The 16,181-nt window shown below is 46.3% G+C and overlaps 1 protein-coding gene across 1 annotated transcript in view; it reads left to right on the top strand.

Moving 5' to 3' along the window:
• The first annotated feature begins 1,561 nt into the window (after positions 1–1,561).
• Positions 1,562–16,181, top strand: part of DNER (delta/notch like EGF repeat containing) — a 186,979-nt gene continuing 172,359 nt past the window's right edge. The window contains exons 1-6 of the mRNA XM_032594126.1: positions 1,562–1,620; positions 2,906–3,035; positions 5,239–5,295; positions 9,612–9,908; positions 12,396–12,490; positions 15,444–15,610. Of these exons, the coding sequence (XP_032450017.1) occupies positions 1,562–1,620; positions 2,906–3,035; positions 5,239–5,295; positions 9,612–9,908; positions 12,396–12,490; positions 15,444–15,610 (805 nt within the window). The remainder of the gene's footprint in view (positions 1,621–2,905; positions 3,036–5,238; positions 5,296–9,611; positions 9,909–12,395; positions 12,491–15,443; positions 15,611–16,181) is intronic.

Genomic DNA, 16,181 nt, shown 5'->3' with positions numbered 1-16,181 from the left:
TTTCCTCTTAGCCTACTTACAAAATGTAACTGCACCCACATGTGAAAATCAGGACAGGCTGATTTCAAGAAAGTCAACTCAGAATTGAGGGCAAAAAAAGGGACTGTTTAGATTAGTATTGGAATCATTTCTCAAGTCGCTCTAGAGTCCCTACTGCAGAGGTGAAGAAATACCAAAAGGTGAGAATGTGTGTTTTACTAAGACACATTCTTACTGTGTCTTTGTTCAGTAAAGTGAATGAGCATTTTTATTATTTGGATTTGGGGGGAAAAAAAATCACGGGATGCATTTCCTGGCAGAGTCTACTCCTGGCATAAGCACTGTAGTGGTTCTTTTTTTCCCCACATCTTTACTCTAGTGGGTAAGCAGTTGGTGTTGGAATAGAGTCGAGATCTTTATTGAACAAAGTGGGAAAAATTCCTTTTTAAGGCAAATATACTGTGAGAGTTGGATTCCAACAGTGTTCATTTGTCTTTCAGCATGAAGATTACATTTGTAACCAGCGCAATTGCTATTTTGGACAGAGAAACCTCATATTAAGAACGGAAGGTCCACTAAGGCTTTCTAGTTCCATCCTTTCCTTTTACAGTCGAGGACCCCGAGTCCCAGGGAACTTCGTTACCTTGTCCATCCAGGATCATCCACAAGCGGGAGTAAAATCACCAGGTTTCTCTACCGCATCATAATGCAGATGCTCAATAGCATCTTTCCAGAAACCCTAAACTCCAAATTCTGGAATCGTCTTTCTCATGGCCCCCCCTTGCCCAGTGTGCACATGTAGACACTCTTCTGCTATTTCAAGGCCCTTGGTCTGTGTCACTCTTCCCCACCCACCTTCCTCTGGAGCTCTGCCTGTTTCTGTATCTGGCCTGTGCAGTGGGCTGCCCATCACTCGTGTTCGTTTAGTTCAGTGGGTGGGTGGGAGGGGAGGGAGAGAATTCCCACATTCCTTCCCACGAAGGACAGGTGGGCGTGTGACCCTTTCCTGTGGTCTTGCTTGGTGGCAGACTGTCTAGAAATTATGCCTTTCCTAACACGGAGATTCATTCTGCCCGGTGCTTGCACAGAGTTATGATTAGAAGAGTATCTGGTGTTTACTTTGCCCTGACTTGTATTGCAAGAGGTCCTTCTGTGATTTAAAGTTCATGCATGCCAACCCAGTAAGAGAGTTGGGTGGGGAGAAGAAATAGATGTAATTGCTATCAGCTTTATAAAGGCTTTGTTCAAGCTTTTCTTCTTCAAAGTCTTCCTAGATGAGTCCACGTACCCGCTTTTTCCCTCTTGTGAACCCCAAAGTCAGTATCGTCTAGATGAGGGACTGGCCACATAATAAAGACTTTAGAGGTTTTATGGGCCAGATCATCTCCTCGGCACTCTGTCCACTGCTGATGTGGTGCAAAGCAGTCAAACATAAACAGATGGCTGTGGCTGTATTCCAACAAAACTTTATATCCAAAAACACGCTGAGTTTGGCCTACAGTTACAGTGTGACAACCCTGCTTTATACCAGCAAATTCTCAATTTTGGGGTTTGGACCAGGTACGGCAGAAGCATCGGAGGAATGCCGAATGATACAGGTTTCTCGGCCTCATCCTTGGAGTTTTTGATAAGCAGCCTGTGGTGAGGAAATCTGTGGTTGGAAAAGTTACTTGGGGCACCTGGGTGGCTCATTCGGTTCAGCATCCAACTCTAGGTTTTGGCTCAGGTCATGATCTTGCACTTTGTGAGTTCGAGCCCCTCACTGGGCTCTGCACTGAGAGCATGGAGCCTGTTTGGGATTCTTTCTCCTTCTCTCTCTCTCTCTGCCCTCCTTTCTCCCCTCCAAAATAAATAAATAAAAACTACAAAATTTAAAGAGTTCTTTACATGATTCTGCTGCTCACATTACTAAAATGATGGTCCATTCCTCCTGTAAAAATTTGTGTGTGCACTTATACAAATAAGTACATGAGATTGCGTCTTGTGTTTAAAAACATTTTAAAAAAGACACGATTTTTGTACACATCTTTCTGTGTATTATTTCTGTGCCCTTTTTATTGAGGTGTGGTCTTTTATTGATCCGTAAGAATCTATATAATAAGGGATTTAGTCCTTTGTAATATGTTGTACAGATTTTCCTCCATCGTGTTGTTGCCTTTTGACTTGATTTATAGAGTCAAGTGGATTTTTAAAACATTTTGATGGAGTGAAATGCATCAATCTGTTCCTTCAGGGCAGTGGTTCTGAACTGGGTGTGATTTTCTTCCAGGGGGGACATTGGCAACATCTGGAGACATTTTTGGTTGTGACTGTTGTCACTGTTGGCAAGAGGGGTTCTGGCATCCAGTAAGTAGAGATCAGAGATGCTGCTAAAACACCCTGCAAGGTTCAGGGCAGCCCCTGCCAACCAAGAATTATCCAGCCCAAAGGGTCAGTAGTGCTGAGGTTGAGAGATACCTCTTTCAGGCTTCTGGTTTTGTTCCTTGCTGCATAAGGAACCTTCTGCCTATGATGCCAATAACTACCTCAGAATCTGTATTTAAAAGTTCCTTAACTGATTTTTCTGCTTAGAAAAATTATTAAAGCAATGGCCCAGAGGACTCTTCTTCTTTTTTCTTTTTTCTTTTTTTTAAATATTTGTTTATTTTGAGAGAGAGAGAGACAGCGAGAGCACACAAGCAGGGGAGGGGCAGACAGAGAATCCCAAACAGGCTCTCTGCTGATAGCAGGGCTCAAAGTCACAAACTTCAAAATCTTGACCTGAGCTGAAACGAAGAGTCGGATGCTTAACCGACTGAACCACCTGGGCGCCCCCCTACTTACTTCTTAATACCACCCACAAGTGCCCCTGAGTTACTTCTCTTGTGCGCCTACATCTTCCTCCTCGCTCCTTTGTAAGTGCCACGAGTCCACCATGTCCCCTTAGCGACCTGTGTGGCCTGGGCCACGTCACAAGCTCCATCAGCACGTATAGGCCCTCCTCCTGGGCCTTGTTGGGTTCGGGCTCCTCAGACGCCCTTCCCATCCCCTGGATGACTCTGCCCACTGAGCAACAGGTATGAGTGAGAGAGAGGTGGCTTCAGGTGTACTTCTCTGGACCCTCTGAAAACCGCGTCAATGAAAACCACGTGGCCGTCAGCAGACTCCCAAATCCCAGAGCGGGAGGAGGCCTTGAGATGCTCTGCCCTCGGCCCTCACTTAACGCCAGAGGGACGTGTGTCCAGAGCAGGCAAGGGACTTGGCCGGAGCCTCTCAGCTGCCTGTGCCGACTGACGCCAGGACTGTTGCTCAGCCGGTCCTTTGTCGTCAGAAAACTCCTTTCTGCTGTCTTTGCTTTGCTGAGAGCCACCACTGTCACCTCCGAGAAACGAGTTCTGAGACCCACTCATCATCTACTCATTTCAGACCTGCGGTCATCAAGCCCATCTTCCCTGTCAGCATTAGGGACTTGAACTCCTCGAACACACGATTGTTAATAGTGGACTTGCGTCCAGGCAGGGTATTGATTGCACATAGACTGCTCAGGGGAGTCCAAGTTCATGTGCCTGGACCTTCTGTTGGACTGCAAGCTCTTGGGGCTTTTTCATCTCTCTGACCCCTCTTCCAGGTACCTTGTCTGGAAGGTGAACCCACCTGGGGCTGGGTAAATGTCACATCAATCACTGATCAGCTGTACTGAGTAGGAACGAAGCTCATATTCTTGAAACTAGTGGGAAAGGGTCACCTGGGCGGGTGGTTCCATGGGCACCTCCTCAGGTTCTGTCACCCAGGTGATGCAGATCCTCCATGTGGAGGCAATCCTGCTAGCCTTGACTTACTCATCTGATGACCCTGAAAATGGGCTGTTATACCTGTTTTAAATTTGACCTTCCAACCTGTTTGTGTGCCGATGCGGGGGTGGAGGGTGGCGTTAGAATTGCCAAAAACGGGACAGCAGACTGTGTGGAAGGAAAACAGGTCATGGCTAAAGTGCCACATGGGAGGTCCTGCAGATGACGAGTCCTCGGGTCGGCAGGCGCCTTCGCTCTGGTCTGGCCTCCCATCTCGCCCTGTGCACATCCCCATGAACGCTCCTGCTTGTAGTGTAAATTATCTGTAACAGGTGAAAAGTCTAAAATGAAATATGAAAAGAATAGTTTCAGATTAGTTCTGCGATGTGAAATATTTGGCTTAAATAGATGACTAATGATACAACAACAAACAGCACTTAATGAGCTTGCTGGTGAATTGTAGGCGGAAAACCATTAATCCGTGGGCTTTCTCTTTATTCTTTCTTATAGCCGGTATTACAAAGACTTAATCATTTACCCCCCATCATTAGAGGCTGGGAATTATAGCCAAGAAAACATTGCCTGTTAAATTTGAGTATCCCCAAAGTCAAGTCTATTCATTATGATATTTTGGCCTCATTATACATTTCAACAGTTTGGCTGTTTCCTGCTTAAGGTTCAGACTTAATGGGATTCCAGGGCATAGTGACCTCTACAGCAGGTTCATGATTGCATTTTATCGTATATTTGCTGTTATGCAATTGAAACAGATTTTTTTTTTTTTTTTTTTTTTTTTTTTTTTTGAAATGAAGCCATCCTGAAGTGTTAGAGTGAAGTGTTAGAGAATACAATGGCAGGTAGTTGTCATTGTTAGCAAAGCAATTAATACACAACCCAAGAAAGTAGTAGTAATATGAAATGATTATTTTTAAAGATTTTTAAAAATTTTATTTTGAGGGAGAGAGAAAGGGAGGGAAGGAGAGAGTATGAGTAGGGGAGGGGCAGAGAAGGAGGGAGAGAGAATTCCAAGCAGGATCCATGTTGACACAGTGAAGAGCCCAACGCGGGGCTCGAACCCAGAAATGTTGAGATCATGACCTGAGCCGAAATCAAGAGTCAGACGCTCAACCGACTGAGCCACCAGGTGCCCCTGAAATGGTGACTTGAAACAAGGGACCAATGACCTTGTAGTGCATTCAGCTCTGTTTGGTATCCCAGTGTGCGTGTGTGTGTGTGTGTGTGCGTGCGTGTGTGTGTGTGTGTGTGTGCCTGTGCTCCCATCACATCAGTCACTGTTTTGAATCCCTGTAGAAATCTGTACAACTGACAGTTTCATTTTGAGCTTTTGTTGTCTACACTAGGAGCATGTCTCCCGGAAGCCTGTGAGTCAGGCTTCACTTCATCCCCATGCTGCTCCTGCATTCTGCTCATCTGTGAACACAGCATTTCTTAAACGACATCTTTAATTCTCTTCACATTTTCCTTCTAGCTCTTTATTCCCGAGCTGGTGGAGCTGACTCCAGGGCACGGCGGGTTGGACACTGCTGTGGGTCCTGCCCTTTGCACCCAGATCTCTCCCCCAGCACCCAGGGTGATGGAGGCTTCAGCAGTGGCTCACCTGGTGGACAGTCTCTGAGCACCAGAGGAAGGCGACTCGGTGTTAAGGGCCATCTGTGACCTCCACAGACACTTGACTCTTTCTGCTCCCCTTCATCAGGGCAAAGGCGGGACATTATGCTGGCTCCACCTTACCTCTCAGGTCATCAGAGACTTTCCCCCTTTTTAAAGCTGATTTAAAGTTATTTCATTGCTGGGGCCCCTGGGTGGCTCAGTTGGTTAAGCATCTCTGACTCTTGATCTCGGTTTAGGTCATGATCTCAGTTTGTGAGTTCGAGCCCTGCATCGGGCTGTGCGCTGACAATGCGGAGCCTGCTTGGGACTCTCTCTCTCTCCCTCTCTCTCTGACCCTCCCCTGCTTGTGTGTGTGCGCGCGCGCTCTCTCTCTCTCAAAATAAATAATGAACATTAAAAATTTTTTTTTTATTTAATTGCGATGAAGCATTGTAGGGCAGATACACAAGGCATTCCTTGACTTTCATTCTGAAGAGCTGGGATGGGCCCTTGGGAGAATCCTAAGTCCATTTCACGTGGCAATACACCTCACAGGCTCTGGTGCTGCTTGCATCTGGTATCATTCATTCATTCATTCAGTTGTTCAGTCATAGTGTATTCGGCAGCTCCTGTGTGCCAGTTGCTGTTCTTGGGGCTGGGGGTGGGGGTGACCACTCAAGTAAACAAAACAGAGAAAAGAAACCTGATCTCACAGGGGTTTCCAGTCTAGTGGGGCCAGATACAAAATCAATATAGAATAAATTGGTAATTTTTTCCCACAGTGCATTGGAACATGAGCTGTTTTAGTTGAATTGTGTGTTCAGGGACATCCTCATCAGAAGATGACATTTGAGCAAAGACTCAAAGGAGGCTTTGGGAAGAGACACGAGAAATGGGTGTTGTGGGCAGAGGAACAGCCAGTGCTAAGACCTTGAGGTCGGAGAGTGCTTGGAGAGTTGGAAGAACAGTGACGTCATGTGTTTAGGGCCAAGTGAGGCAGGGCAAGAGTGGGAGGTGAGGTCCAGAGCTGGGAGGAGGGCACATCACCTGTGGCCTAGTTAAGACTTTGTGAAGACTTTGGCTTTTATTCTGAGTAAGAGTTGGTCAGTTGCTCAATATCGCTAAGCCTCAGTGGTAGTAAATGTACTTACCTTGGAAGGTTGTTGTAAGGAGGAAGTAAATTAAGAAATGTAAAATGCTAAGTGTAGTGGCAGGCACCCAGGGAGTACCCAGGGATTTGCAGGTCAAACTGGTTTTGCTGCTGTTGTTCTTAGTGTGCGTAATAGGTTACTAGCTATAAACTCCTTAGGGGCAGACACTGTGTCTGTTTGTTTTCTCTTTTAGGATTTTATTCCCAGACCTGGTACAATTCATGTCAAATAGTAAGACCTCGGTCAGTATTCATTGAGTGTGGGGCGCGTGGGTGGCTCAGTCAGTTGAGCGTCTGACTTCAGCTCAGGTCATGATCTTGGCGATTCGTGAGTTTGAGCCCTGCGTTGGGTTCTGTGCTGATAGGTCAGAGCCTGGAGCCTGCTTCGGATTCTGTCTCTCTTTCTCTCTCTCTCTGCCTCTCAAAAATAAATAAACTTTAAAAAAGTTTTAGAAAATATTCATTGAGTGATATCATTATACCTTTATTCTAAAGAAGCATCCTGAAATGGTGGTCTTAATTGGCTTATATTTAACCCTTACTTATTTTCTGTTGCTTACAGAAAGAGAACCCTTACCTTTTGCCTTCTCCACAGGGATTGTTTTTTTTGGTGTCATCATAACCATCAAAGTTGCAGTGCTGTGGTGTGGACAGAACTCGGAAGATGCGATGTCGTTCTGGAATAGTTCTTTTGTAGTGGCTGTGATGGGTCACTCAACTCCTCTCTCCTTGTGTTTCTGAACAGTGATATGGGTTCAGAAAATTCCCTCCCTATTTCAGGGTTGTTGTGAGCACAAATGAGATACTAGATGGCAATGTTCTTTGAAAACTCTAAATGGCCACCTTAAAGGGAGCAGTAGGTATGATGTGTGGCGGCCTCTGATGTCCAAGGCGGATGGCTGTGCTTTGAATTCTTTCTGGGGAGGACTTGCTGACGTGTGCCGTACCTCGGTGGTACCTCTCTGGGGTCTGGCTGTTGCCCGCAGTGGAGCAAAAGCCAGGGGGTGTCTCAGGTCACCAGACAGGTGGTCTTTGCCTTAGGATTTTTTTTTTTTTTTTTTTTTTTTTTCCTAAGCTTCACAGTGGAGGTTTAGGCTGCCAGAATTAATTCTTATAACCATCTCTTCAATTTGTTTAAATGATTTAAATGTAGTTCTCTGCTTTCAGGCTTCTGCTAAAAGTCTTAATTTGTGACTAGGTCAACCTCAGATGTTATTATCAAAAGTTGATTTCAGAAACATGGCTTATATGTCCCCTTTATCAGAGCTAATTAAATTCTCCTTCCTGTCAGATGATTCTTGAGGGGACACCCATTCCAGGAAGCATTCCTAAAAATAAATCAGAAACAAGGTAACAATATTGTGACCAAAAGGGCGGTTTACATATGTCTCTCATCATGCCTTGCTTTCCAGATACTAATTGAGCTCTTTATTTTTTGAACACTTAAAAAAAGAAGCCTCACCGTGTTTTCTGTGTTCCTTGACATGCTAGGAATAGTGCCATGAACATGATAGATGAAGTCCCTACACTCTCAGAGCTCACATGTTTGGGAGAGGGAAAAAAAGGGTTATTTCAGATTTTGTAGTGAGGGAAGCCTTCTCTGAGGAGGTGACGTTTGAGTACAGAACTTTGTGAAATGAAGCAGTGAGCCATGGAAAGCTTGGGAGAAAAGCATTCCGGCAGAGGGCCCAGCAGGTGCAAAGGCCCTCATGTGGAAATGATCTTGGCATAGTCCAGGGACATAAAGAAGGTGAGGAAGGGAGAGTGTAAGGGAGGAGGGAAGAGAGGACATCTCTGACATGGGAGGAAACTGGGTTTTACTCTAAGTTGATAAGGATTGTAAATATTTAAAATTATTTACAGCTTAAATATTTTCTTCTGTTACCAACCCATCTCCTTTTAACTGAGATTCTATGAAGGAATTGCCCAGTGATAGGCAGAGAACGTGGTGGCATTTTTGGAGTCTCATTTTCATTCAATCCAAAATCCCTCAATATTCCTAAAGGAGTTTGTTGGAAATTGTCTGACAAGCGCAATTACCAGGGCAAGTAGCTGTTTTACCATGCAGAATTCTGTCCGCGTGTGTTTATGTGTGAGTTCATTTCCACAAGAGAAATTGAGGGCCTCGTTTCTCTGTAGTCTGATATTTACCGAGTTCTATTTTATGATTAGCCCTCAGAAGCCAGAGGGACATCAGATAGAGGTCTAATTTTCTGTTCACAGAAGCAAATGATAATTGAAAAAGCGGGGAGAACACGTCTGAAGCCTTGAGCTGTCTCAGGAGAAGGGGATGACCGTTTCGCATTGTTTTGTAGCGCATCTCCAAGCAGAAACACATGGTGATTTACAGGTTAGCAAAGGGCACCAGGATAAACACTTTCCTTAGGAACATTGTCACAGTTTAAAGTCACGCAAATGAAACTGTATCTGCCGTATCTTGCAAGGTCACATGTCTCTGTGATCACCCTCCAAAATACTGAGGTAGAAACTTTCATAAAGTTCTGCTTACTGCTCTCTTCGGGCGGGCTTACCATTGTCGTGTAAGCCGATCATTTTGGAAGCTTTTAATTAAATAACATCACTTGAAAAGGGGTTTTCCTCCAGTAGAAATTGGGAGACATAGGTAAGCACATCTTTAGGGGAGATAAGTTAGTTGGGCGGTCATTTCTCATGAGGAAACCTTGCAGTGGTCCATCCAGGACGTGGAAAAGGAGGTTCCGGTTTCGATCTCTAGTATTTGTTGTCGTGGCTGCTAAAAATATTAAAGTTGGTATCTTCCTAATGAGCCTCAGTTTTAAATGCTTTTGCCTTAGAAAATTCCTGTAAGTAATGTGTTGCTGAAATCAACGTTATTTCGGAGCTTGGGTTTGGGGCAGCTCTTCACTAGGTGTGTTCTTGCTGGTCACCTGTTACCTGTGGAGGGGTTAATGTCGGGGTGACCTTGGGAGGCTCCCCCACGACAGCACAAGTAGTTAGGAACTCTTATTCCGCAGGAACAGCATTTCCTAGAGCCACGGCTCTGAGACACGGAGCTCATTTCCCAGCGATGGCACCACTTTTCTTACGAGGGAATAATTGACCCATTTATGGTCCTGTTTCAGCTTGTTGCGGATTCCTGTGCCAGCAGCCCTTGTCACCATGGCAACTGCAGCAGCAGCAGCGATGGCTACCTCTGCATTTGCAATGAAGGCTATGAAGGTCCCAACTGTGAACAGGCGCTTCCCAGCCTCCCCGCCTCTGGCTGGACCGAGTCCATGGCCCCCAGGCAGCTTCAGCCTGTCCCCGCCACCCAGGAGCCTGACATCATCCTGCCCCGCTCTCAGGCGACCGTGACTCTGCCCACCTGGCAGCCCAAAACAGGGCAGAAAGTTGTAGAAATGAAATGGGATCAAGTGGAGGTGAGAACGTTTGATTGCATATGTTTTTATGTAAAGAAACCAGTGAGGTTAAGATAATGCCAGTGGTTGCAATATTGGCAGTAACAACGGAAGACCTTTAAGTTATCCTCTTGACAAAACAGGGAGTCTGAGGTTATTCCCGCCTTCACTTGTGTGTAGATCCCTTTTGGTAACGCAGAGGGGATTTTTCAATTATGACTGTTTTGTGGGCATCAAGAGTGTAAGCAATAAAAGGAAAAGGATGAAATTATTTTCTGGAACGATATCCGTGTATATTTCTGTGAGATCGTTTTGGATTCGGCGCAGAGAGCCCAAGGAAGGGCCATGTAAATGAACGTATCACGGACCCTCCACCGTTGACCTAATTTTCCTCAATATTATGCTTAACTCCTTGTTTATTTATTATGATTCTACTTCTGGTGCCTTGCAGCCAATATCATTTTAAAAACAGCTGCTATCAGTGATTTCTAAAATATGTTGAGACCGCATTTGAGAATGAAATTTCCAAATTTTATTTATTTTGGCAATAACAAATTCCATTCATTGACTCTTGTCCAGTCTGGGTTTGGCTTGTGTTTCAAGCTCATCAGAAGTCTCATTTTGAGGAATTTTCAGCAGATCCTTGAAAGTTGACATATAATCTAAATTTGCTAGCTAGGAGAGTTGAGGAGCAAATCCAAATCATGACTTTGAGGTGATATCCATAGGGTATAATTCCGTTCCATATCTTGCATTTTATAGGACATCCTGTGATTGTATATTATTGCAGGTTTTATAGCTCAAACGACAAAACACATAGATCTTTGTGTAGCAGTTTTAGAGTCAAAGAATGTGTGTAGAAGTTTCTCTTATCATTGTCAAAGAGACAAGGTAGCATCTCTTCTTTCATTTTCTTGGGTAATTGTAACCAGTGACCCATTTTTTTTTTTCATTGCCACACAATTTATCAAGGCCATCTTCAGACCACAGCACAGTGCTTATAGCCTACCCAGCAAAACTCTGGACGTGTTCTGATTTCAGACTTTTAACAAATGCCTTGAAGTTATGGTTTTAATTCCTCTTTGCTGAATGACTCACTTCTTGAATGTGAACTAGATTTGATTCTGCATTTGTCAAGGAAGTGTCCTTTAAAGAAAATTTCTCCCCAACCACCCATTTCAATCTATTTATTTAAAGACCTCCTGTCCTGTAGTTGGTAAACGTAAAAAGAAACGCCTCGTCTTCTTGTCATGCTGTAATTTCTTAGGCTGTTTCAAGAAGCGGGTTAAAAGTTGCCAGAGGAAGGTGTGAATATATTTGGGTTTCTCCTTTCGTGAAATAGTGATGCTTCAGAAATGTGACGCTATTTGAAGTCTGAAGGGACTAAAATTGTTGTAACAGTTGTCTGTTGACACGAATTTAACGAGTCGGGCTTCCATCTTTGAATATCCATGGTGGGCTTAACTTTCTGGCATTTGACTGTCAGGCCTTCTGGGGCATATATTCTCAGCATTGGGTGTGGGTGGAGGTGCTGAGAATTTCTGTATTGTTCTCAGTTAATTCAGTGATGATGGACACATATAATACCACCCCCTTTAATGTTTCTTTATTTTTTTTGAGAGAGAGTGAGCACAAGCGGGGGAGGGTCAGAGAGAGAGAGAGAGAGAGAGAGGGAGAGAGAGAATCCCAAGCAGGCTCCACGCTGCCAGCACAGAGCCCCACGCAGGGCTAGATCCCATGAACTGTGGAGATCATGACCTGAGCTGAAATTAAGGGTCAGACACATAACTGACTGAGCCACCCAGATGCCCCTAATACCCCTTTGTTTTGACTCTACTGGGTGAAGACAGTGCTCTTGGCATGAGGAATAAATGAATAAGTTGGTCAGAACCACCTCATTGGACGCAGCTCAAGCGTTCACAGTGTATTTTCTGACGAACACCATTATGCCCCCCCTTGAACTCCCTTTACGTACATATCAGCGAAGGTGTAGTCCATAGGGGGAAAAGAAAATAGGCAGCTTCCCAGTCCCCTGGCCTTAAGGCATGCTCCTGAGACCCACCTCTGCACAGGGCAGGGTCACCCGGACTTAGCACTTCTTGCCTACTGTTCGTTTTAAGGCTCGCTCTCCTACTTAATGCTTGCTGCACAGAAGCTAGTCCTTAAAGCCTGTCCTCTGGTTCTCCAAGCACTGAGTCCCAGACTGAGCATAGAGCAGAGGCCACTGACTGCTCGCTAAATGGAAGACAGCGGGGAGTGGACCCCTGCAGCGTCCTGTTCATCAGTCATAGCGATCTGGGAATTGGTAGATGGCTCTCAGGAAAGCTTTGGCATTTCAGGAAACCAAGTGGCAAAGCTTTCATTTTCTTTTGAGCCTGTACCGTGTCACCTGTCTTCTCTCTGTCTCCACCTCAGCGTCACCCAAAGGTAGCTTCTGGAATTTTGCTTTGTAATATTATCCTGTGTGATGACCCACCCTGATAACTTGTTTCTTCCTTTTTTTCCCAGGTGGTCCCAGATATTGCCTGTGGGAATGCCAGTTCTAACAGCTCTGCCGGTGGCCGCCTGGTAACCTTTGAGGTGCCACAGAACACGTCGGTCAAGTAAGAAAACTCGCAGTTACAAACCATTAAGATCGATACTGTGACCCTGTGCTGGGTTGTGTCTGTCCATGTAACTGGTCAGTCCAGTGAGAGTCATGAGCAGAGTTCCATGTGTAGATGTGGCCTAAGTGGCTCAAAATCCAGAAGGAGCTATTTCAGGAAAGAATGTTGCAGTGGGGATCCTGTTGGGTGGAGATGTGGAACTGGCTGGGATGAGTAAGGTGCGAGATAAGAAACCTTCACTTCCCAAGTGACTTTTGCTTCCAGAATTCTTTGGTGTCTTACGATTTGAATGGGCTGTTGGTTAAATTCATGTGCATCAGTTGCCCCAATTTAAAATCCAAACATTACAATTTTATCTGAGAAGAAAGTGTTTTGTTTTGTTTTTATTTATTTACTTTAATTAATTAATTTATTTCTGAGAGGGAGAGAGAGGGAGAGGCAGACAGAGAGGGGGACAGAGGATCCAAAGTGGGGTCTGTGCTGACAGCAGAGAGCTTGATGTGGGGCTCGAACTCACAAACTGTGAGATCGTGACCTGAGCCGAAGTAGGACTCTTAACCGGCTGAGCCACCCAGGTGCCCCTTGTTTTGTTTTTAAACTTAAGCTCTTTCAAACTACATACTGCCCATGGAGGCGGGCAGGGATGGGGAAGAGGCAAGGGGTCTGCCCCTGCCGTGTGTCAGGTGCTCTGTGTCACTAGGGAGTGGGGTGGAGCCAGCCCTGGAGTGACCCCATCCCGTCTCCCACTACTCATTCTTCTCTGATGCTATTACCTGCCAACCCCCCTGCCCCCACGTAGCCAAATGGGAGTTTGCTGTCCAGTCTTCAGGGACTTTAGAAGGCCGAGGGACATGTGACCCTGGTTAACTAGTGCTCTGTATCAACTCCCTAGTAGGGGGGCCGTGGGCACTTTGGGCCTCTTCTATTCATACAGAATTGTTTTTGCCCACCTTGCTTTCTTTTTTAAAATGTTTATTTATTTATTTATTTATTAAAAAAAATTTTTTTTTTCAACGTTTTTTATTTATTTTTGGGACAGAGAGAGACAGAGCATGAACGGGGGAGGGGCAGAGAGAGAGGGAGACACAGAATCGGAAACAGGCTCCAGGCTCTGAGCCATCAGCCCAGAGCCCGACGCGGGGCTCGAACTCACGGACCGCGAGATCGTGACCTGGCTGAAGTCGGACGCTTAACCGACTGCGCCACCCAGGCGCCCCTAAAATGTTTATTTTTGAGAGAGAGAGAAAGAGAGTCAGTGTGAGCAGGGGAGGAGCAGAGAGAGGGGGACAGAGGGTCTGAAGCAGGCTCTGCACTGTGATAGCAGCAAGCCCGATGTAGGGCTCGAACCCACGAACCGTGAGATCATGGCCTGAGCCGAAGTCAGACGCTCAACCGACTGAGCCACCCAGGCGCCCCTGCCCACCCTGCTTTCTAAACAACGGGGTCCCTGAAATGTTTGGAAGGGGGACTTTGTTACGTTGCCCCTGCGTCCCCTCCCCCCCGGGGCCTTGAACTCAGTCTGGTGGCGGAAGAGTCAGAATGGGCCCCGAACTTCGCACCGGGAAGAAGTCCCCGCGGGGAGAAAGGTGTGGCATCTGAGGCAGCTTCCAGTGCCACCAGCAGGGGGACCCCGGTCCTAAGTGTTTCATTGCTCACAAGACAGATGATCTGTGCTGGTCAGAGCTGGCTTTGGGGAGGATGAGTAGTTTCCTTTCCGTGTGTGAAACCACCTCAGAGTGCTTTCTTTTCTGGGTCCCATTATCTTTCTCTCCTAAGCCTTTCCAAATAGTTCTGATCCTCTATCCCTTTAAATACCCTACCTGCCCCCCGATCAGCTTGAAATTCTCCAGGCCCCTTCTGGGCTTCAGGACAGGGCGAAAATAGCAGGTTGGCCCGGGCTGAGTCATCTCTGCGTGCCCTGAATCCACCTGCAAGAGTGGCTAGCCCCCGTGTACTTACATTTATTCACGAATTCAACCTTTTACGAAACCCCGACTGAACACCCAGCCGTAAGCCAGGAGCTCAGCGCTTAGTACACCGATCTCCCGAAGGTGGAGACCTGGTTTTCTAGGAGCACAGAGGAAGCTAGGGACAGCTTCCGGGCGGTGGGAAGGTGGTCAGGGCAGGTCTCAGAGAAGAGATGACCCGTGGGCTAATAAGCCTTGCGGAATGTCACTTAACCAGGCATGCGAGGAGGCAGAGCTTGGGAGCTGGGAGGGAACCTGGTTGGGGAGGGACAGTGGGTTCGTGTCACTGGAACGCTGGGCTGCAGGATTTGAGGCTGAAAGGGGAACTGAGGCTGAGGCTGATTTGCTTCCTAGCGTCTCATTCTTGGGACTTTACCCTGAAAATAAGAAGCCAGGAGAGGCCTGGAGCATGGGAGGTGACACACTTTTGCTTACGTTGGCAGCACAACTCAGGTGGCCATCTGGGGATGCAGGACACATTTGTAGTAAATTCAAGCAGGACTCATATTGTGTGGATGTGGAAGGATTTGTCTCTAGAAGAACTCAGTGTACTCTTTTATTCTTTTTTTTTTTTTAATGTTTACTTATTTTTGAGAGGAGGTGCGGAGGGGCAGAGGGAGAGGGAGACACAGAATCCGAAGCAGGCTCCAGGCTCTGAGCCATCAGCACAGAGCCTGACGTGGGGCTCGAACCCACAAACTGTGAGTTCATGACCTGAGCTGAAGTCAGACGCTCAGCCGACCGAACCACTCAGGCGCCCTAACCCTTTTATTCGCGATGAAAATCGTTATTCGAATGTGAGTTATCTATTGGTGTTTTCTGTGGTATATTTTGAAACAAGTGGGAGACCTTTGTAATGATTTCCTGAGACCTTTGTGGATGTACATGTGTGTCATTTTATTTTTATTTTCGACTTGGACGGACTGGTTCTAAGATGAATTTTTCTGAAAGGGACTTTTGGTTTACTTCACCCCCGTTTTCAGAATTCGGCAAGACGCTGCGGCCTCGCTGATTCTGCTGTGGAAGGTCACTGCCACGGGATTTCAGCAGTGCTCCCTCATAGACGGACGGAGTGTGACTCTTCTCCAGGCGCCTGGGGGTCTGGTCCTCTTGGAAGAGATGCTCGCTTTAGGGCACAATCACTTCATCGGTGAGTTATAGAAGTCTGCCCGTCAACACATCTGATTCCACCCGACCTTGGTTTGGTGTTTAGAGACAGTGCATTAGGGCGTTTTGCTCAGGTAATCTGAGTTCTGGCCATCAACAAAATGTCCTCCATTTTCGAGGAGGTTTTGCTTAAACATCCAAATTGATTTATAAGATAGCATCTCCTGTGTGGCTCGATATGGAAAAAGCGTGGGCTCTGGAATCCTGAGACTGTACGTATCCCAGCCCCGGACAGAGCGTCATAGATGTGTGATCTTTGGCGCATAATGTTCTGAATCTGCTTTCTTTTGGACTCCAGTCTGCAAGATGCTGGACAGGGTACAGTGGGCAGGAATTGTGGGCAACTTCAGGCACCGAATGTTGGTGTCTCAGAAAAAACCCTGTTCTCCCTTGATTTACACCTGACCTAGGGCCCGGGGCACAGCACCTCGGAAGCGATTGGCTACATCTGAGCCTCTGACTCACAAGTGACTTGAGGACTACATCTTCCCCCCGGGCTCCTCTTCTTCACCCACCCTTCCCTCTGGGTCACTTTTGACTTTTCACTTTCTCGA

The sequence above is a fragment of the Lynx canadensis genome, chromosome C1, assembly GCF_007474595.2.
Source record: "Lynx canadensis isolate LIC74 chromosome C1, mLynCan4.pri.v2, whole genome shotgun sequence".
Classification (NCBI taxonomy): domain Eukaryota; kingdom Metazoa; phylum Chordata; class Mammalia; order Carnivora; family Felidae; genus Lynx; species Lynx canadensis.
Note: the sequence above shows the minus strand (reverse complement) of the source record. Positions and strands in the feature narration are given on the sequence as shown.